A 24,282-nucleotide genomic window follows, 5' to 3' on the forward strand; every position below is an offset into this window, starting at 1 on the left:
GATGATAACATTATACGGTCCTCCCTGGTATCCAATGACCTTGCATCAGATCACCTCTGAAATATATGCCATCTTGACTTATCAGTCCCTAACCCTCCATCTTTATTTGCTTTAATGGAAACATCCGTATGATAAATATAACCAAACTAATGCACGACATCCAAGCTAACCTAACAACTTGCTTACCTCCTACCGCAGAACAACTCGATAACTGCCTGCGTTCATTGCTTGACAAACATGAACCAGCCACCAAGTGCAGAGTATCAATTCAAAGGTGTTCTCCATATTATATCAGTGTTAGTGACCAGCGCTTCGCACTGCTATAATAGACCGCCAGAAATCTGAGAGGCTTTGGCTTTCCACCAGACTCACTATTCTTAAGCAAATATATGAAGCCGCTAAGAAGAGTGTCACAGATAGTCCATGCAGCAAAATCAGCCCACTACACTACTAAGATCATGGAAAGTTAGAGCTGCAAAGAGCTCTTCGAGATTACTAACCAGATTATGTCAAGGAACAAATCTACACCACTTCCAACTACTTTCTCTCTAGTTGACCTTCCGGACATGTTTGCATATTTCTTCCGTGATAAAGTACACACCATTAGAGATAAGCTTGACACTACAATTTCAATCTCCTCGTCGTCACCTTACATTTGGGATACAGAATTTGAACGGCAACCATTAGCAGCATTTGAACCTGTCTCTATGGATTTCGTACGTACAATCCTGATGAAGAGTGCACCAAAGTCATGTGAACTTGATCCAATTCCAACATCATTGCTGCTTGAGTGATTAGATCCAGTAATGCCTTCACTAACTGATGTTATTAATCCCCCTCTCTCATCCGGGGAATTCCCATCATTTTTAAAAAACTGCCATTGTAAGGCCTCTGGTGAAGAAACCAACACTAGACCATAACGATTTAAAGAACTACCGCCCAGTTTCTAATCTCCTATTGATATAAAAAATCTTAGAAAAGGTTGTTCTATTCCACCTTGTATCTCATCAAAATTCAAACAGTCTTTTTATCAATGTACAATCTGCATATCGCCCTTGCCACATTACTGAAACTACTCTTCTAAAAGTAGTTAATGACATTATATCTGCTTTGGATAGCGGAAAGATTACAGTCCTGACCTTCCTTGATTTTTTTCTGCAGCATTTGACACAATAGACCGTGATATATTACTTCACCGTCTCCAGCATGTATTTGGCATTCATGATCCAGCCTTACTGTGGTTCAAGTCCTACTTGGTCAAGATGACACAAATTGTATCTGCAAATGGAATACACCGCAGCTAAGTTGATCTGTGTTGTGGTGTTCCACAGGGGTCTGTTCTCGGACCTGTCCTCTTCATTATGTACACTCAGTCGCTCTCAGGTGTTATAGAACATCATGCAGTGTCTCACCAATTGTACGCTGATGACACCCAAATATACAAATCTAGCCATCCAACTAAAGTTGATGCTACCATCCAAGGTGTAGAGAGGTGCATTTCTGGTGTGAAATCATAAATGACATGTAACACGCTGCATATGAATGATGATAAAACTGAGGCCATTCTGATTACAACACAAATACTTTCTCATTCACATCCTTTACCCCAAACAATACATATCAGCAACACCAATATTAAATTCACACAATCAATACGAAACCTAGGTGTTACTCTGGACAGTACCCTCACATTGCACCAACATGTCATGAACATATGCAAGGCTGCATATATTGAGCTGAGATTCATCAGCTCCATTCGCAAATATCTTTCAGCTGATGCCACTAAAACACGTGTGTTTTCATTAGTACTTTCAAGACTGGACTATTGTAACTCAATTCTGTCTGGTTCATCTCAATATCTGCTCCAGAAACTTCAAAAAGTTTAAAACACAGCTGTTCGGATCATATTTAGAGTACCGCTATCAGAACACACCTGCTCACTTCTCTGTACCCTAACTGGTTATCCATTCGATCCAGAATCAAGCACAACATTTTTTCTCTGTGCTACATTTCGCTCTCGGACTCTGGTTCAATATATCTATCCGACCTCACCCATGTGTATACACCAGCAAGATACTTACGCTCCTCTTCTGACAATCGTATACTCATTATTCCCAGTACGAAAACAAAGTAATCTGGACAGAGTTATTTTGTATATCAGGGTCCATCAACGTGGAATGAATTGCCCGCTGAACTTAGACACAACGACACAGTGATCACTTTCAAGAGGGCTCTCAAAACTCATTTATTTCGACTGCAAGAACAAACTTAAAGACCTAATAATGTTTTCTACCTTAAATGTTCTCAAATTCTCAGCATGTTTTTTAATGTTTTCTAATTTCATGGTGTTTGGTTTTGTAATCATATCATTATATGTTTTTCATCTTATAGGTGTTGTTTAATGTTGTAAAGCGCTTAGAGCTTCTAAAGATTAGGCACTATACAAAGTCCTCATTATTTTTATAATTATTGTTATTATTATTATTATTATTATTATCATTATTATTATTATTATTATCTCACAACCAAGGCCGTCCATCCAGTTCTTGGATAGCCTATGAGGGCCTTCTCCACGGTTGGCCTCTCTGGTTTGAAACGCTTACAGCGCCACTTTTGTGATGATATATTCCGGAGCTGGATTTGTAATTCAGCGCTTGCGTGGATACCTGTCGTAGTTAGCCACATTTTTAAAAAGCTCTTGTGTATCTAAATACACTTTTTTCCGGTTAAAATAACACATGTTGCTGCGCTTTCCGCGGTAATGAGTCCCTACCAGCAAATCCTCGACAATAAAGGAAAGCTTTCGCCGATGCAGTTATCGACTACGTGCGCCTTCCTTGGGACATCCTGCATACAAAGTTGGGATTCGAGCGTGTTACAAACTTGATAGTAAAGTTCATAATCATTAAAACTCTATCTACCTAAAATGTTTATCAAACAATATAGCTGGTAGATGAGTACACGTTTGTATAGGTATCTTACTTGAATAATGCAATATAGATAATGGCCTGTAAATAGGTGTCAGGTTACTCAGGTACACAACAAGCAATAATATGTGCTGCATGTGTTGCATGAAGGAGCTTTAGCACCAACTGTTCCTATAAAGATCTTAATTTGTACAGCCAGGCATTTTTGCAATATGTCACAACATGACAATTACAAATTGCGATAAGTCTAAGTGCCAGTGTACGAGGAGAGTACGCAACAACTGGACACAAATACATGATATTAAAACTATCATTTAATGTATGTCAAAACATTCAAATTTACAATGAACATTATTCACATTTAATTCAATAAACAATACATTAAAGCATCACTACATTTAAGCTAATCAATATGAAAATATGTCAGTAGTCCTATGTTCATAAATGTTTCTCACAGAATTTAGTCTTCACATGGACAGGGAATATGACATCTATTCGTTCCCACCATTTCTGCTGTGCATGCCTGCTTAAAACATCTGCTCAAGATTTTTAGATACCTATGCAATGTAATTTTCTTTACTCAAATCCATGACGTTTTCCACAGTTTTAGTGTTTCTGTTTTTGAACCATCACGTTTTACCTTTCTCAGTGGCACGTATATACTGAAAATAAATTCCCTTGCAAAGTTTGTATCTGATCATCATATTACGAACCGTACTGCTTCTGATGAAAGTTGATACTGTCCTATATAATCATAAAAATGACTTTCCAGTTACTTAGGAATTGTCACAGGACACTTATTTCATAACGAATCTGGCTTCTAGTATCAACTGGGGAGCAGCAGTGAACATTATATGTCAATCAACGACTTTTAATATCAACCCTTATATTCGACTCTAGAAATCACTCTTTATACAACTTATAATTTTAGACAGAAGAACAATAAGGAAAAGAGAAAAGAGGTCTATCAAGATTTAGAAGAAATGGAAGTGAAAAATGTAGTGCTCGTGTACAGTTCAGTTGCTGCCATACCTAATATGTATTGTAACATCGACGACAATTGCTAAAAAAGAAATGAACGAAATATATTGAAATTAGGCACATACACCTAACCATTTGATGCAAATATTATTGGCCGCAACAAACGTGAGAGACGAGGTATTGAAATACCATTCTGATCATTTTAACAGTGATGTAGGAGAAATGTTCGTATGTGTTGCTAATGAAATGGTTTAAATTAATATATCCTCAGAATTAATTTAATATTTGTTCATGCGATGGATTTACTTTACTGTACATATCAAACATGCCACCATAAATTTTTGTACAAGATTGACACACACACACACACACACATATGTATATATATATATATATATATATATATATATATATATATATATATATATATATATATATATATATATATATATATATATATATATATATATATATATATATATATATATATATATACGTGATGACGGACAATTGCCGAATTCAAATAAAGATCATTCATTTTTTTAACGTTGAAGGATACTTGGGTTAGACAAAATATGCATTATTAACAGACTGAATAGTTGTGTCTGCTTATGGACTTCAATTTGTAAATTCGCATGCACTGCCGTTAAGGCACCACGATGGTAAACATAATTTGCTTCAAAAATAATGTTAAGATATACATTATTGGTATGATACATATCTCATTTAATCATGTCTTTGGGTTTTGTTTTGCAAATCAGTCAATCACGTTCTCACAAATTGATCATATTATTAAGAAAATAATCAAGGTTTTATTGATGCGGTTAACAATAAAGCAGACATTATACAAACTCTTAGTATTTCTGCAATAAAGTCCACAATTGATTTATCATGACGGAACATACAATGACCAATGTCAAAATTATCTACAGTATGTGTCAAAAATATTTATTTTTGTCACAATGTGCTTTGATAGTAGATATATGCACGGAATATTATATCTGTGATCTGAACGTTGGCAAGGAATAAGTAAACTCTTGTTGAGTTTGGAGTCTGTCATATAATTGTCGGTTGTATGGCAGATTGAACAACTTTCTTAATATTTTATAAAGCAATCGTTTTATATTTATGAGCAGCATATTTTATAAGTGGTTTCCACTGTATTTGTCCTTCAAATACTTTGTCGCTAACAAAAAGTTAAATAAATTCATAAATATCATATTGGTGAAAATATATACATGTATCGGGAATAACATATTTCTGTTCTAAACTATTTTCTTGAAAGATACAGGTATAATGTGAATACCAAAATTATTTAAGATAGTACATGGAATATAGCGTAATTTGCCAAAAGGTGTAACTGTCTTTCTCCATTTCCGATTCAGTTCTCAATATCGGTAAATAGGGATATCTGACATTGTAGTCTGTTCATCTTTTCATTGTCGTTACGTTATCATGTTTATTTTTATGTTCTATTTCAAGTATATCCCTTTAATATTTAGACATATTAAACTGCATGTATATTTGCTACGTCAGATATGATATCACTTGCACTCTTATTTTCCATCCTGTAGTCTGACGGAGTACAACTTATGTTACATTGTGCAATCTTCAATGTCCTCATCAATATATAAGAAGAGTCCAGATTATGATCAAGGATGCTGAAATCATAAGTTTTATTCAGGTTGCAGGCACTAGTATTTCATAACATATTCAGTTGTGCCTATTTCTCCAGATTAATAATGATTTGCTAATGTATTGATCATTATAGACGGGTGCGTACCCAGTACATTCTTTACGTATCAGTTTTCATACCTGTAGTGCGGTAGTTTCCTCTTGAAGGCTGTCTTCTGGTTCATATTTATATATAGGCTTGAAATGCAAAAACTACAGACACTGTCTAATTAAGTGTTTTGGATAACCAGGACATGAACAACAGTTTTGCATTGCGGCCACAGCCACGTGAATCGCGAAGTGTGTAGTCCAAAAATGTTTTTTTCCTGCAAATAAATGCATATACCGTTTCAACCAGATCTACATACTGTTGGAACCGTATTAAAATTGTGGCACAATGATATTTTTACTTCCTATTAAAATATGATTTTTCGCTGCAATATCAATTATTATGTTAGAGCAATACATTTGAAAACTTCAACAGTAAATTGGATCTGTCCTTGTATCATAATATTCTAATATTGCAAGAGTAATTTTCACAAATTACGATTTCACATAAATTTGAATATAATTGCTGCAGTTTGCTGATATAGGCTTAACAATAATGATTTTTGTGTGATATTGATAAGATAAAGTTTATTGCTACATAGGCAAAAATCATCGCCGGATTTATCTGTAATTAGTAACAGCCACCTAACGCCGGTTAAATTAGTAACGTTTGTCGCTGTGTATAAATATGGATACCTTTGAACATTGTTACTTAAAATACATACGCATTGACATGATATAGGTTAAAAATGCAAGGATAATTTATGGAAATAGTAGAGAACAAATCCGGTTAATGAAAATTACGTCAAAAATATTATCGTATTACTGAGGTAAGAAAGACCAGGATTATATTTAAGATATAGACTATACTTTCGTTTGTATGTGATAGGCCTCTTGTAAAATCATGCCGACTCGGTAGGGTATATTAATTACATATAAATATGATATTATGACAATTGAAATTACATAGGATAATGTCTTATGAATGATGCAAAATATCCGCAAAAATACTGCAATGCAGTACGTCTATGCCCGCAATAGTGCCTTTGCAATCGTAATACATTTTCATCTGATGTGCATAATGTCAATATTATATTCCTTCAGTATCATACTCCATCTCAACAATTTCTGCGTGTTGACTTTTGATTTTGTCAGTGAAATTAAGGGGGTTGGGATGACTGAATACCATAATTGGAGAAGAAACTGACATTCTATCGACTTCAATGTGCTGTAAAACTAATATCAACGCCAAGCATCAATTCTCTATTCTGTAACAGTTTATATGTTGCTTATTTAGTATTGTTAGAAACAAACTTCATTAGATGTTCCACACTATATTTGTCTTCTCCAATTAATACTACCAACCCTTACATCACTTGCATCAACATATAGTTTAAATGATTGCCTAAAATTTGGAGCTTAAAGAACTGGTGCACTTTTAAATATGGCATTTTATTTTTCGAAAGATTCCTGACTCTTGTCAAGCAAAATAAATTTGAATTTCTTACCAAAATAATTGACCGCGGTTAAGCAATTAATCCAAAATTTTGAGCAAACGTTCCGAAAAGATCCAGCATACCACGAACTCTCATCAGCTGGTTTTTACTAAGATACACAATAAATTGAGTGATTGCCTTGAAGTTAACCTCAGGTTTAAAATGACCATGTCCCATAGTTTGTCCTAAAATCTAAAAGAAGCATTTAAAAGCTCATTTTTGCCTAAATTAATTGTCATACTTGTGTCAGTCCGTTGATCTTAGAATTGCAATACGTTTTCCAAAATGTAAAATGTTTTCCAAAATGTAATTGAATTACCGTTATAGATTATGTTCAAATAGGTACAATTACGTTGACTGAATGATACATAGGGTTATCTCTACCAAATTACGTCTTAAATATTTTATGTACCTACGTTATCTGTGTTTCCTCTTAATAGGAGTGCTAATGATTTAAAGTAATACACTTACGTGTTGACAATTATATAAGGACTATGCTATTTAGTCGGAACAGGATTCGGAGGTACGGGTAAGAGAGTCATAACTATATCACCAGGCTGAATACGTCAATTGTAATTGTCATACCTAAATTTTATTTTCGATTGAGTTTAGCAAACATTTGTTCCTACTACTTTACAAGTCTTTGAAACATATTTGAAATCAGAGACATATTCTAGAAGATTCAAGAAGATTAATTTCTGAATAGTCTGTTGAAATAACTTTATAATTTAATAACTTCATTTTTCGTATGATAGGATGGTTGAAACTAGTTCAAAAGGATGAAATCTAAACTTTTCTTCATCTGAACCACTACCATCAGAAAACAACAAAAAAATTAACACTCTCGATACAATCATTTCTTGTATCAAGGTGATATGAGCGAATCATATTTTTCAACGTTTGATGAAAACTTTCAAGAACCCCGTGAACTTCAATGTGATAAGACGAATATGTAAGCTATTTGAGAGCAAATTCATGGATGACTTGTTGGAAAATACCAAACATAAAATTGAACCCTTGAACGGGATGGATTGATTTTGGGGAGACCGAGAAAAGTATGAAATACCCAGTACTTTATCAAAGCGTTCATTAGGCTTTTCGTTTTATTTTTTTTCTAAGGAATTAGCTTTGAAATTCTAGTTAAAATCCTTTTAACGTTCAAACTTTGTGACATATTTTACATTCTAGTTTAGTTAGTTCAGTCATATATTTTAATATATGTTTCTGGCATTTGTCACTTCTATATATTCATACCCAAATGTTCACGCCTTGGAAATTGCAACATACTTATACTTTCTTCGAGTCTCTGAAATGTTTAAAAGTGGCTCATTGAAAGAGTCTCTGAAATGTTTAAAAGTGGCTCATTGAAAGAGAATTATATAAAATCACAGATTAAATGAAGTTATTATGTTTCTTAATAGAGTACTACCTTGGAAACTTAATTTATTATTTGATGAATTCACGTAAGGATTTAATTTAATTCAAACATATAAGTTTTTTAAATAGTTACATTTTACGGGTCAAAAAATAGTTTGAATTGAAACAATATTAAACATGCGCATAAAAGGGTCTTACAACATAAGGTATTATAAAAGATGCTACTACACATGCACACACCACATACAGACATACATATTCTGAAGACAAATGTTGCATCCACCATTAAGACTTTCTGATATTTTCTTTTCGACTAAATTTTATATTTAACTTAATAATATGATGTTATTTCATTACGCTGCATCTGTAGGATGCTATTGAAAGATGCCGATAGTTATCAAGTTCTTATTAAATCAATAAATACTATATGCTGTAATAATGCAGCATTTCTTAAGTTGGTTCAGTTAACGTACCAGACACATGATTGCAAAGATGTCTTGAAAGTTGATAAGATTTTGCTATTTAAAACTATATAAACACTTTGTGTGAATTGGCTTAATATATTTAATTTTGGATTTTAAATCAAAGTTCAAGCGAGATAGCTCCGGTCATATAAATTAAAGTTTCAATCTGTTATATCATTTTGAATATATCTGGAGTGTATAATCTTCTTTGCATAACATTGCGATAATTCGTATTGCAGGTGATGTTGTACCATGCAATATTGCGATCTTTTTAATTGCATGTATATTTGCTACGTATAACGGGATAATATTTATCCACTTCTGTCGTGTCATTGAATATGATGAAATACATGGTAAGCAACTCATGTAACATCCTGGCATCTGCAATTTACTCATCAACATCCTATAAGGTTACAGGACATGATCTAGGATTTTGAGAACATACGACTGACAGGCAGTAGAGAGTACTAACATATTCATCTGTGTTTATGCATCAAGACTGATCATGCTTTTACCGCATTTATTGGTAATTATCGCTGGTTGCATACTCCGTAAGTACTCTTTATATTTAGTTACGCAATTGTATTGCAGTAGTTCACTCTTCTAAGTCGTAATTTGATTCTTAATCAACCAAGTGTTATTTATCTGGATTGGAAGGCAGCTGGGCATAAGGATGTCGGTGTCTGTCCACTTGGTCGTTTCTACAGTGCTAACAGCGTGTTTAAAGTCATTGTTTCAGACACCATAATTGGTAGTTATTTGACATGTCTTTGCAAATACTTCATGACGGGAAGAAGACCTCTCATACGCATCGGATCGTCGTTATACATTGTTATGGGTCTATGCTCTTAAAATAGGTAACGTAAAACAGTGAAGACAATAAGCTATGTAAAATTAACACATACTTTACTTCCCTAAGATACAAAATGAAAAATGAGAAGAATGCATTTACGGTATTGCGAAAAATGTCCACAAAGTACTGCTGTATCAACAGTCTCTTGTTGAATCACATACATAATATTCCAGGTTTGAGTATATTATAAATTCCAGTGAATGCATTTATTCAAGAATTTTATCAGAGCATGTTTGTATTTCCAGAGAAAATAATCACTTGCATTCGATAATTTGAAGACAATAAAATTCAGCCCAAACTGGTCATAATTTAATACAACTTAAAGTGCTGGATGTCAAAGCACGACTGGTAAAATTCTAAGTCACAATATAATATAGTTCTCTGGTTAACATTAGGTCATAATTAGCATTTTCTAAAAACAACTATTACCTAAAAGAAAATAGCCTTCTAGAATGCTCTAATGAGCATTATTTATTTACAACACAATAGTCTACAAAATTCACTTAAGATTCTCCAAAACCCTGACCCTGATCAACATATTTACTCTTTCTTGTTTACCAGAATACTAATCCTGAAAATAACCTCATGCACATAGAGAATAATGAAGCTATTGTAAGTTGGTTACACAAAAGAAATAAATAAAATATTCAATCAAGTAAAGCAGAAATGAACTCAATTTTGGACAAGGTTAAGTCCAGTATACAATGTTATATTTCAATAACATGTAATGAAATAGAAAAACTAAAACAAACAAACAATTGATTGAATTATGCACAATAACATGTATATACATACATACATACATGCGAACCATTCGGCCAATGTGGGTATGTGAGAGAGCTTGCCAGTAGCTTCTCTAGGGTCGGTGGTTCTTTCTGGGGATTTCCCGGGTTTTTCCTCCACCATTAATACTGGCCGCCATGTATAGCCTATCGTGTGCTGAAAAATGGCGTTAAACTCTACAACAACAACAACAACAACATGCGCACCAAGAACTTCTTTTCAAACAGACTGTCTTCCGTTATTTACCTTGGTATCTATACACTACATCAGATTACATCAGCAGTCACAAAATACATGGATGAAACAAAAGAAGATACCTGGCAGGTACATCTATTGTTTTAGTAATCGAATGTGACTATAGTTTTTTCTGATGTGATAATTTTTTCTCACTTTGTACTGGCGCTAGGAAATTACTTAAGTTATTCGAATATAGAACACAGAAAGTGTAGAAGGTATGCAAGTTATTATTTATTGCAAATAATACTATAGAAAATTGCTCCTCATTTTATGTGCATGCAATCCATTGGTAACATAAAACAGACACTTCAACTCAGGAGTTATTTTTTTAAATAATGCACTCATCTGTGAAAAGTGCACAAGCACACTAGTTAACCAACAAATCGGAAAGGTCCTGAGAATGACCAGCCACATAAAACATATTCGGGCATTAATATGGCTAATTTGCCATACGAAAGGGTAAATGTTTTCAGCTTAAACTAATTGGGCCAGAACTGACATCGAAAACAGTCAGATATTGGCTGTGTTTCGTTTTTGGAAGAGTGTATGGGAGAATATATGCTAACTTATTGTTGTAACAGTAATTAGAACAACTGATGTTAACATAATTCAGTTGCGTATACTTACCCTTATCACTTGAAACCCGGTAATTCTCGCTGTTCATGTAGGTGGAAAATTGTTTCATAACAGACGAGTGTAGTTCAGAAGTATGACAAACCAACATTATATTGAAAGGATGCAAAAAACTGATTTCATGGTGTAACACCCTATGGACTCGTCAAGAAAAGCATAAAAACTTAAGGTATATAGTTAATTTGTCTTCGTGTAAGTCAGATATTTTGCATGAACAACCTAGGTATTAAAGTGGATAGACCGTCCGCTTCGGATGCGGGAGACTGCGGGTTCTAAACTCAGCTGTGTCATGTCAAAGACTTATACAAATTGTGTTAGCAGCGGCCTTGCTTGGCTCTCAGCATTAAGCGGTTAGTGTTTGGACTGGTTACGATGGTGTCGGGATCATGTGACTGGGTGTGGCACTATGTTACATGTCTGCGGAATGATGACTCAGTGCTAGACATCGCCATAAACTACCATATTGCAGAATAGTAGCGATATGACTGAGAAAGTGTTCAAGCTACGTTAAAACTCCAGATCACAGACACATATCTTTCCCTAAAATGTGTATCTGTTTACAACAATGAATTAGAAGTATGAAGGACATTTTTTCAGAGATCGCTGGTAATGGATCATGGTAAGTATCGTTAAATATCTTTACTAGCTTAATTACCCGTACTTAAACTGGAGTCATGAGTTAAAGTTTAAACATTAAAACAAAGAAGTAACTATAAAACATTAGAGGCGTGCGTTTAAAATAACGATTGAAGATAACAGTTAAATATTAAATAAAAAATAATAGTAAAAAATGGCTACGAGTTTCGAAAGCGGTATGGGACAAACATAAAGAAAAACAAATGTCGGTGTGGGTGTTTATATATAAGATAATATGTTATTTATGCAATACTAATCTTTGTTTATCGTGTATTTTACTCATGAAGTCGTTGATATGTACTAATTTGTCTTGACTTTCGGTGCAAGGCGACATCGGTTTTGTTATCTCAATAGCCAGCATTCGTTTTGCATATCATACTACACTCGAGTTTCCATGCATTGTCTGATTCACGAAACCTCAAACTGGAAACAAAATGTTATAAGCACTTGATTCGCCCAGGTCATATGGTCATAAGAAAGAAGTATCTCAATACAATATGTCTGTCTAAAAGCATAAGGCTTGGAAAGCATAAGAAAAGCCTTATTACTTAAATGATAATACAGTAGTAGAAAAATGATCGATTACAACGCAATACAATGTCACATCCAAACAATGTAAACAACATAAATACATAAGCAAAAGGATCATACATTATATGTACAAACTACTCAGATATATTTATAGTTTACATTTCAACCAGTATTTTCTCACATTATTTTTAATATCGTTGATACGAAATTGACATCACCATAATTTAAATATTAAACATGTAATTGTTTGAAGTCGATGAAGGCATATCTTTGTATAAAATGTTACAAAATTGTGGGATAATCGAACTGATAGAACGCCTTTAACTGATTCTTGATAATGATATATTGCTATAAATAAAAACGGTGTTGTCAGAAGATTTTACATGTAAGCCTGTCATGCTTCTATCATGATTCATTGCTAATCTTGTTTGTATTTTCAACAATGTTAAGGATATGCTTGTCATATAATTTGAAAACATTTAAACAAAAAATGGTTAGATCATACACCGTTTGAAAGTTGTTATGTTGTAAGAAATTCAAGGATCATATCTCTGTAAAACAAAATTTTTAACAAATATGCCAATAGCTTAATCTAAAATCTTGCAAAGGTGAAATTTGAATGCACGTTTCCGCTAATCTATTGACGACGACGTGCAAGCGAGAGCCAGTATCACACAGTGTATGAAAGACATTTCATTAGAAATCAAGCTTGAGGAATATTTAGTATATTAGACAACATATGCTTTAGAAAATGCAGTTCTAATAGGTAAGATCTTTTCACTCTTTTTGATGCCAGCCTGTTTGTCTGTATGTGTTCTGTATGTCTTTATATAACCTTACTCTTTTAGTTGATATTGCATTTATACTTAAATTACGTATCGAGATCGGTCTTACAATTTTGGAAGTTTTTTCCATGTGTATATTGGGACGATTTTATTGCTGAGAGGTAGGACTGTTTCCACAATCTAGCAAGCCTCAATTCAGAATTGAATTAATATTTTTATCGAATTTAAAGGCGGGAAATATAAAACTTATGTATGCATCATATTTAGATGGTATTATCTTCTAAATTGCCAACAAAATACTCTCATAATTGTTTGCCCTTGAAGACCTCAACCATAATTGACAGCTGCTTTAAAAAATTAGAGTGACTAAATGTACTGAAAACCTATTGGTAATTTATGGTGGCCAAAATTGTTTCGGATGAAGCAAAGGTGATGCAAATGTATATGTTGTAACCAACTGTAAACATCAAGGCCCACCTGTAAGATTGCATAACTAATACAAGCATCGGATATGTAGCCATGACCATAATCAAAAATGTAAGATATATATTGCGTAAGAAGTAATATGCTCGTGTAGTTGGCACCTTTATAATGGTACCATTTAGAAGAAGAAGATAATACACATACGGAGCTCATCTGCTTTGGCATTTGCTAGGACATCAGTCTTCTACAAACTTTGTTTTGGTTGGGTGACCCACATTTTTAAAACGTACGACAAATGCCAGATGGCCGCTAGAAATACTAGCAAATAAATTATTCAACCACTCCGTAAATGGCAAGTTCACATTTCTTCAATAAACGAAAAGTAACTGACATTGCCTAAATTCACACAAGATTAAAATAAACATTAGTATGAACATGACGCAATCTTTGCTCTACCTTCACTGTCTTTTTCCGGAATATGTGCGATATTGGGACTTTTACAGAGGGTGTATGTCTTTGAAAATATTTATTTGTGTTTATGCATATTGAAACGGACTGCACACTAATTTAATAACAAATATCATCGTATGTCTTTCAGATGTATACATATTTTCACAAAAAATAAAAACAAGTATTCCTTAAACCTGATGGACCTTATTTAACTCCATCCTAAGATAGCCCCCTTATCTGTGAAATAAAATTCTGAAGCTGGGTGCACTTTATATGTTAATCGCATCGCTTTACACGGTCTTGCCGACCTTTTAACGTAACATGTACATGTTTGAGGGTATTGCATATCACGTAACCGTGTTAAATGCTGCTTTTACGCCTGTTTAAGTTGTTATAATTTCCTTTTGGAGCATGTGTCATGCATATAATTGAATATATACATGCTTTGTGATTGAAACGGAAAAAAAACGTATACATAGGGATAATTCTATTACAAACATATTTAACATCGATCATTTTCCTTGCCGAAATGTAGAATAGACCATTCAAATATATCTCTTATATGATTTGTTGTAAAACAAATATCTTTATTTTTATTACATATGGTCTCATATGCAGCACTTTGTATGAACTGCAAGTCATTTCAATTAAAGGCGTTTATACTTTCCATATTTGTTCCCTTGTATAACTCTGCCAATACAGACTGGAGCTTTAAATAATTAGTGACTCACTAAATGTAATGAAAACCTATTGGTAATTGATGGTGGCCACAAATTATCTGAACTCTGCGTTTTGCTATGAAATATTGTTTAGCGTGAAGCAAACGGTTTGCACATTGTATGTTTTAACCAAATGTAAACATTGTTCACCTATTACATTGCATAATTAATAGAAGTACCGGAGACGTAGCCATGATCAACTTCATAAGTGTAAGATATATAGGGCGTAAAGAGTAATATGTACATGTACTTGGCACATTTGTAATATTAAGATATATTTCAAAGATGAAGATTATATACATATGGAGCACAGACCTTTAGAACCCTTGGTTTGGCAGCAGACGTCAACAGGTTTTGCATTGGTTGGGTGACCCACATTTTTGCAAATTCGATAAATGCAGAATGGTCGGTAGATAGAATAAAAATACGTTATTAAAACACTCAAGAAAACCGCCACTATTCTTCAATAAACTAAGATTTAACAAACATAATAGATTGCCTTAACCCCCCAAAAAACCCCAATGAAATACAAGTTGGTATGAAGGTGATGCAATCTTTGCTATACCTTCATGATAGATGTCCTTTTAGGTGAGATGCAAACGACATATGTACGATATTTGATTCATGAGAGGCGTATCTTTTAAAATATATTTTGTATTTCTTCATATTTATACGGAATATAGGCTAATTAAAAACATATCAATGTATTTCTTTATGAGAACATTTGATAAAGATAAAAACCTATTTTCACCGAAATTAACGTGTAATTAGACCTTCAATATAATGTACGTTTTCAACCCCCATCCAGAAAATGCCACTGTGAAATATAAAAGCAACATTTTAGAACACCTGGGGATAACTTATTAGAAACCAAGATACTTATTGCCTTTTCAGACTAGTAGGATAGTTTTCAAACTATTTCCGACTGAAAAGAAAGAGAAGAGAAATTGATCTTGAAATATTAAATCGCAGTTACTTTTTGACCCAATATGCGCTTTTAGCCAATTTACGTTTCGAAAACTCGAACTTTTACCAGTAATTGAATGTAGGGCAGATATATATATATATATATATATATATATATATATATATATATATATATATATATATATATATATATATATATAATACTCCTATTTAATCTATATTCCATTGTAAATTAAACGTGTCACTAAACAATTCACATTGATATTCATTGTCGCCAGTAGTACGCGACTGCATAGTGGCTGTACACAAGCCATATGTACTAATCAGATAAGCTGCCATGACGCACGAAAGCGGGAAATGCACAAAAGTTGTACTAATACGATCACATGTGAATAAATGAGGCACACATACTCCATCAAATTAGTTTAAAGTCCGTCATATGAATCAGTTCTCTGTGCAGTATACAATTTTTATTTAACAGTTAACCCTTAAACTGCTCGTCGGGACACATCATGCAAAGGTATGGTAGATCTTGTATGGACATCTGATTAGTTTTAGCCAGGTAATTGTTTACACATCAGAGCACTCAGGCTTGATATGAATGGTTGCTAAATTAAACATGTTTCGCACGTCGGGCCCTGGAACAAGCATGATGTCGTAGTTTGAAGCTTTCATCAAGGAAGTTTTACAGATACGTAATTAACATACAGGCTACCTCGGAAACAAAATTGGTTGATTTTCAACGTAGTTTATCTTTCGATTTCGATTTCCGTCTCCAAATGATGGCTGATGATTGCAACGATGACATCAATTTTAAAGTTATGAACTATAGCAAATTAAGTAAGCTGAGAAAGTGTTACTCAGTAAAGTAAAGGAAGGTCTGCAAAACGGCTAGAGTGTTCTGTTATTGAAGCAATAGTATCGCGTACTAAATATATATGACACCGTAAATCGTTTCTAACATATATGTGTGCTCACGCAACAAAAATGAACAATATGATTGTCACAAAAATGAAAATTATTATATGTTCATTTTTTTCGTTAAATTTACGTTGTCAGAATCGTTCATTTTTTATGATCCTGTACTCGCGTGCATTTCATATTGCACGCACGTGTGCCCAGTAGTGTTGTATGAACTACTTTGCTAACAAATCATGTTACTCTCACATATTAGACGCTTTACGTTTTGGTTGATTACATTTGTTTCTGAATGAACTAAAGCAGATAGTCTTGCTATTGGTGTCAGTTAGGGTCCTTGCAAATAACATGTATGTAACAATAAATGAACGGTCTTCTTTATCTGTTACAAAGAATGGCAAAAAAAATACACCTACAGTTTTACAACCTGAATGTCCTCAAAATGTACTTGTTTAGTTCTGCAAATCCGAATTACAGGAGCCATGTCAGGGTTCTCAAGCTTGATAACACATTTCGAAATTGTACTATCATTTTGAATATATTCCAAGTACAATTACATCCTCCTTACTGCACTCAAAATGAAGTAAACATTATATTCGATAGCATCTTTTTGATAATTGCAATTTAAAAGCTTCTATATTTTCCCACATTATGTTTTCAAAGATTCAATGACAGAACAGAAACACACCTGGAGATGTCAACACGCCGCTGAAATCCGATGTACTTCATGTAGAATTGGCACAGATAAATCCAGTCCATAATCAAAATATTTCGTAGAAATGAGAGATATACCAAAATATGTTCATTCCGGATCAAATGGAACAGGTGTTGCAATACGCATTCATTCGCTATATGATACCAAATTTAAATTTTAAGTGTACCAAAACGCCATTTCCTATCGAAAGTTGTGTCTAGCACGCGACAAAGTTCAAATTTATCATTGCAGGGTTATATGCACATTAAAAACATTGTTGTTGTGTAATGATGAATATGCGCTTGTGTATTTAATTTGTAATACGACATACATTAATTAAGTTTCTTTCTTGTGGTGTAATTTTGTTTTATAATTAAGCCTTACGTATAATAAGAAAATGAACATATAATAAAAGGTTACTGCATTTGTATCGGAATATATCAACTCGTTTTCTAGGATTGACATACTGCATTCTCAAGGTCGTACATCGTTTCCATCCGAAAAACTCACATTTTCCCATACAAATGCAGTAACCTATACATGTTATATATTGCATCTCAAGAAGCTTTATTTAGTGGATCAGTCGAATTTTCCCCCATATATATATATATATATATATATATATATATATATATATATATATATATATATATATATATATATATATATATATATAATATATTATATATATATATATATATATATATATATATATATATATATATATATATATATATATATATATATATATATATATATATATATATATAAGTAGAGGAGAAAATACTACAACTAATGTTGCTCAGCAGTGCATTAGTCTCAGACATAGCATTGAAATGAATTCTAGGTTTTCATATAAAGTATATATTTCCCTGTTCTGGTTATCACTGGTGAAACTGAACGTAAAGTTGAATTGGATTAATTCAATTTTTGTGGGCCTTTTAAGTCCATGTTACTGTTGGGTTGAGCATGTTCTCAATGAAGTTATTGGATCAAACATTTTGATGATATTCCTTGGTGTATTATTTGAAACATTAGCATTTTTCTGGTACTAAAGGTAGTTGCTCTGGCAAAATAATATATAGCATTCGATATTGAACACCATCTGGTTATATAATAAATTATATATTATTTGATATTTAAAACTCTCTGGTTATAAAAGAGGGTATTCTTTGTGCGTATGTCTACAAGCGGTTATATTATTTTTATTTGAAATTCACTTTTGATTCTACCTAAATATCATTTTAAATTCACTTTTGATTCTACCTAAATATCATTTGTCACGTGTGTTCTGTTTGAATCTGATGTTTTGTCTTGGTTAAAAGGGGACTAAATGGTTAGGACGTATCAGGTATTTAACCATATGCTATTTGATTTGTTCATGACATTTCTTGTAATGATTCACATGCAGCAAATTGTGTTGATGGTCATAAAGGAAAATTTGCATGCAGCAATAGAAAACTCTACGATTTACGAATTCGACGTATATGTTTAATTTGGAATCCGTGTAATTTATATTAAATTTGTGGTTTTATTTTCACAAATACTGTTGTCGTCAGTTTGCCATATATATATATATATATATATATATATATATATATATATATATATATATATATATATATATATATATATATATATATATATATATATATATATATATATATATATATATATATATATATATATATATATATATATATATATATATATATATATATATATATATCTTCTTCTTGGCATCCGTCCGTCTACGGGAGACGATGGCATAGCTCCAAAGTAAGCTTTTGTCTATCTTTTTTCTAGCTCTCTTTTCAGCTAGTTTTATTCTTCTCTCTTCCTCTGCGTTTGAACTCCCTGCCTGACAGCTAGGCGCCAGCTGGAACGGTTGCTTGCACAGCTCTCCCAGTCGTTCACATTGATGTTTGCCGTCTTCATATCCTTCTTGCAAACATCTTTGTAGCGCAGATGTTGTCGTCCAGTTGGTCGTGCACCTTCTGCTAACTCTCCATAAAACAGGTCCTTGGGAATGCGACCTGGGTCCTTTCTTTTGACATGGCCAAGGCAGCGAAGGCGCCTCTCGCTGAGAATGGAGAACATGATGTTCATGTTGGCGCGTTCTAGAACCTCTGTGTTGGGTAATTTGTCCTGCCACTGGATGTGCAGAATGCACCGCAGACATCTCAGGTGGAAGCTGTTGAGTTTCGTCTCGTGTCTTGCATAGGTGGTCCATGTTTCGCTGCTGTAGAGAAGTGAGCTGAGTACGCAGGCTTGGTAGACACGCAGTTTGGTCTTCTCTGTTAGGTTGGGGTTGTTCCAGACTCTCTGGTCAAGTCTGGCCATCACTGCTGCTGCCTTGGCAATCCTGCCGTTCACCTCAGAATCAATGGAAAGTGAGCTGCAGATGTTAGACCCGAGGTATGTGAAGTTCTCGACAACTTATAAGTTGTACCCATCGATGGTGACAGAGGGAGAGGAGTCTGCGTTCTGCGCCATGACGTTCGTTTTCTTCAAACTGATGGTCAGTCCAAATTCCTTACAAGCATGGGAGAGGCGGCATACCAGCTGTTGCAGTCCATCTTCCGTGTGTGATGTCAAGGCTGCATCGACGGCGAAGAGCAATTCACGGATGAGTACCTCTGTGACTTTAGTCTTAGCACGGAGACGGGCGATGTTTAACAGCTTGCCCTCAGCCCTGGTATGGATGTACACTCCCTCGCTGCAGTCCTTGAATACGTACTGGAGAAGCATGGAGAAGAAGATGGCAAAGCGCGTCGGCGCAAGGACACAACCTTGTTTGACTCGAATATATATATATATATGTGTGTGTGTGTGTGTGTGTGTGTGTGCGTGTGTGTGTGTGCGTGTGTGTGTGTGTGTGTGCGTGAATATGCGGATAAACGGCTTGCACATACGAGTCAATATTCCATCACGACTAAGCACACATCACCAAAATATGATGGCACTGAATCGATGTTATATGCACTCGTGTGCAGCAGACACACACGCATGACGGCGTAGTAATTAATTATCATCTATCTACTCAGTCAGTCTGGATTCCTATTAAAGAAATCAAGGTATATATAATGAATTATAGAGAATTATAAATATACACCTGAGAGCGCGGAAAAACGCTATCCTTGTATTTTGTAGAAGAATACATGATAATAGCAGGCAGAATTAATATTTTAATAAAAATAATACTATCATACAGGTTAGATAATTTTTAATTCGTACTCTACGGATATAGTAATATCTGCATTAAGATATTAATTATGCCTACCATTGTGTTCAAGCAGTTAAAGCATTATGAATGTATCTAGCTTTTCTAATTTTCTCTCCATCATGTTGTAATATTCTAACCGTGCGATAGTATATGTGCTCTGTCAAGTTTTACCCTCCAAAATGACATATTTTAATTGCAAATATATTTGCTACGTATAACGTGATAATATTGCCAAACCTATGTTGTGTCCTGGGATCACAAGTGATGCACATTAACCAAATTATGTTGCATCCTGTAATGTGCAATGTACACACGAATTACATAGGAGATTTTAGGAGACGATATATGGATACATCTGTCAGGCAGCAGAAACTAATGGCATACTCACTTATGTTTATGGATCAAGACTGATAATGTTTGTACCACTCCATTGATAGTTATCGTCATTTGCCTACTCGGTAATACTCTTTATATATACTTACACAATTGTAGTGTGGTTGTTGACTTGTATAGTTTGTGTTTCTTTTGTGCCCTACCAAATATATTTTTGACCGCTTTCCAAAGTTATTCGGCCAAAGATATTGATATCTACAAGTCTGGTCGTTTATCTAGTGTCAATGGCGTGGCTAGGATGAGCGTATAAGACACCATCACTAGCAGACAAATATTTTGCTATTGTATATGGTTTATCAGAGGAAACCGATCTCTTAGTGGAAAAAATAAGGCCGTGATCTATGCTAGATGTTTCATAAATACACAAAACAATATCTTTAGCTGATTTTCGGATAAGGTAATGTGTTATCTTTTATCATAGTCTGTAGCTCTGTCATAAAATCCCACGCAAGTAATCAAAACCTTGTGCATTTGGCATTTCATTTACACTCCATATGTCTATATAAGCTAAGTATAGGCATAATAAACACAATTAACCACTTGGTATGTATGTATGTATGTATGTATGTATGTATGTATGTATGTATGTATGTATGTATGTATGCATGCATGCATGTATGTATGTATGTATGTATGTATGTATGCATACATGTATGTATGTATGCATGCATGTATGTATGTATAAATATATGTGTGTGTGTATGATTGACTGATTGACATTCTTTATTTCCTCTTCAAAAAGGATTTCATTCAGATAGTTTTAATTAATACACACTAGAGATACGGACATAATGTGTGCTTGATCCTGAATCGAACGGGGTCTCTACAAATGATCGTGGCAGCCGTGTTTTTAACGTTTTGAAGTTTTTTTTTAGAGAACGATACCATAGACTAGAAGTACCTCAATGAAGCAAATTACAGATTTGAAAGAAATAATTAACACACAAGTATTTTAGAGGCATCATATGAAATTTAATTTCAAATGGATTTGATGGGTCTAAGCTCCAGGTATGACATCGTTATGTAGAGTGATACCTAGGATTCGTACTGACTGTGACTTTAATGTTGCTATTATAGTTTGAGATATATAATTTTAATTTGAAAGTCTTTACGTGGTGATCAAGACGGTTATAGATTTATCATCGTTAGCATGTTACATATCCTTCTTGACCTTAAATTAGGCTTGGTTCTCTATGCTCCTTCTATGGTATTATTAACTTAAAGTGGCCAACTATATGTGTTTATTTGATAATAATCAGCGTACACTTGGTGAGACTCCGAATGTTTATTTATGACACTTGAAAGCGGATGAGTGTATATAAGTTAGATGACGGGGATGGTTAAAGAACTTTGCGGAGCTCCAACACTTATATAAATGAGGCTAGTATGTCTACCATTTACGAAACCCTTGTGTCCTGTTAACTTGAACCCCTGTAAAGCTATATCACGAATACCAAAATGCAATGTAGCAGAAGGTGATGTAAAATATAATGGTATATTGTGTCAAATGCGCATATAAGTCATGGGGGGAACGAGGATGTCAATTAATATATACCATAGGAGGGTATGCTTTTCGTTATCAACAAACTCCTGTAATATGTTACTCTATCTGAATTTGGTGTAGGATCGAGGATGCTTAGAATATAAGACTGACAGGCAGTAGGGATTAGTAACATATTAGTGTGTGCTTATGTATCAAGAGTAATAATGCTTTTACAACATGTATTGATAACACTTGTCTGGTGCGTGTTCCGTAATTGGCCTTACTATTTAATTCCACAATGGTAGTGTGCTAGTGTGCTAGTTACCCCTTTAAAATCATATTTGTGTTTGTATATCATTTAATGTACTATTAGCCTGGTTTGCAGAGCAATTCGGCATAATAATCTGTATGTTCGTTTCTACAGCGTCAACGACGTATTTAGCGAAAGTGTTTCATACACCAAAACTGTCAGTCATATAACTTGATAATGTACTTGCTTCATATCTGGAACAAGACCTCTAAGAGGACATAATATAGCCCTGATCTAAAGTTGTATTGTTATAAATCAACAAGTTTAATTCTTTATTTAAACAATATTGTCTTCTGTCATTTATCTTAATATATATGTACTAAATGAAATGATGTTAATATATTCAAGATACCTTCATGAAACAATATAATATATTATATTATATACATATAGAAAGTAATGCTATACTATAATATGAATCTTGCCTTCTGATCAGGTGATTTTGTATATGTTTCACGTACATTAATGTTAATCAATAAACTAGTTGTCTAATGAATACGTATGTGCTTCAGATTGAAGGTTGTGTAGCTGTACTGGTGATTTATTGAAGACAATTACTTCCACCAAATAAATGAGTAAATATGTTGCCCGGCAGGCAAATTCATTTTATAAACTTCGAATACGAGTATAGTCTGTTCAGATGGGATACTTCGTCTCCTCTTTTGACACGCTATATATTGTCATGTACAAATCTGCTTAAATATTTCGAATATAGGAAACAAAATGAGTACAGGATGTACAATGTGCGAAAATGTTGGCGATTAATACAATACAACGTTATAGGTCATTCTGTGAGATTTAAATATGACGCAGCATTCATTCAGTGATAATACAGATAATTCTCTCTCAAATCTTAAGTTGACGGGCCATAACTTGTTGATATGATCTCGATGACATTTGTTAACGTTTACCGCTATTTATTAAATATCCGCAGAACCTATTAAATATAAAATAATTCATAGACTCAGCAGGACTTAGGAACAAAATATAATTACTATCCCTACAAAACCAAAAGACCCAGTAACTAGCTAAATAAATTTAGAAGCCACCACATAAAAACCCATAACATATCTTTCAATTTTATTAAAGTATTAATAAATAATTCACTTACGAAGCACATATAAAAAACTAAGGAAACCGCAAAATCGGATGTCCTAGATGTCCTTAACGAACCGAGTAATAAGCTAGGATTCCGGTCCCAGATGTCCTTAACGAACCGTGTAATCGGCTAGGACTCCGGTCTCTTGCTAAATAAAGTATAAATAACATTCAGTCTCTAAAAACATTAATTAATAAATAACTTAAAGAGGTAAT

The 24,282-nt window shown here is 33.8% G+C and overlaps 1 protein-coding gene across 1 annotated transcript in view; it reads left to right on the top strand.

Moving 5' to 3' along the window:
- Positions 1 to 9,394: 9,394 nt before the first annotated feature.
- The window catches only part of LOC149772062 (C-type mannose receptor 2-like), a 39,214-nt gene continuing 24,326 nt past the window's right edge, over positions 9,395 to 24,282 (top strand). Inside the window, exon 1 of the mRNA XM_089947915.1 lies at positions 9,395 to 9,518. Coding sequence (XP_089804041.1) covers positions 9,473 to 9,518 — 46 coding nt within the window. The 5' untranslated portion in view covers positions 9,395 to 9,472. The remainder of the gene's footprint in view (positions 9,519 to 24,282) is intronic.

The sequence above is a fragment of the Sinohyriopsis cumingii genome, unplaced genomic scaffold (genome assembly GCF_028554795.1).
Source record: "Sinohyriopsis cumingii isolate HCF-2022 unplaced genomic scaffold, ASM2855479v2 utg001518l, whole genome shotgun sequence".
Taxonomy (NCBI): Eukaryota; Metazoa; Mollusca; class Bivalvia; order Unionida; family Unionidae; genus Sinohyriopsis; species Sinohyriopsis cumingii.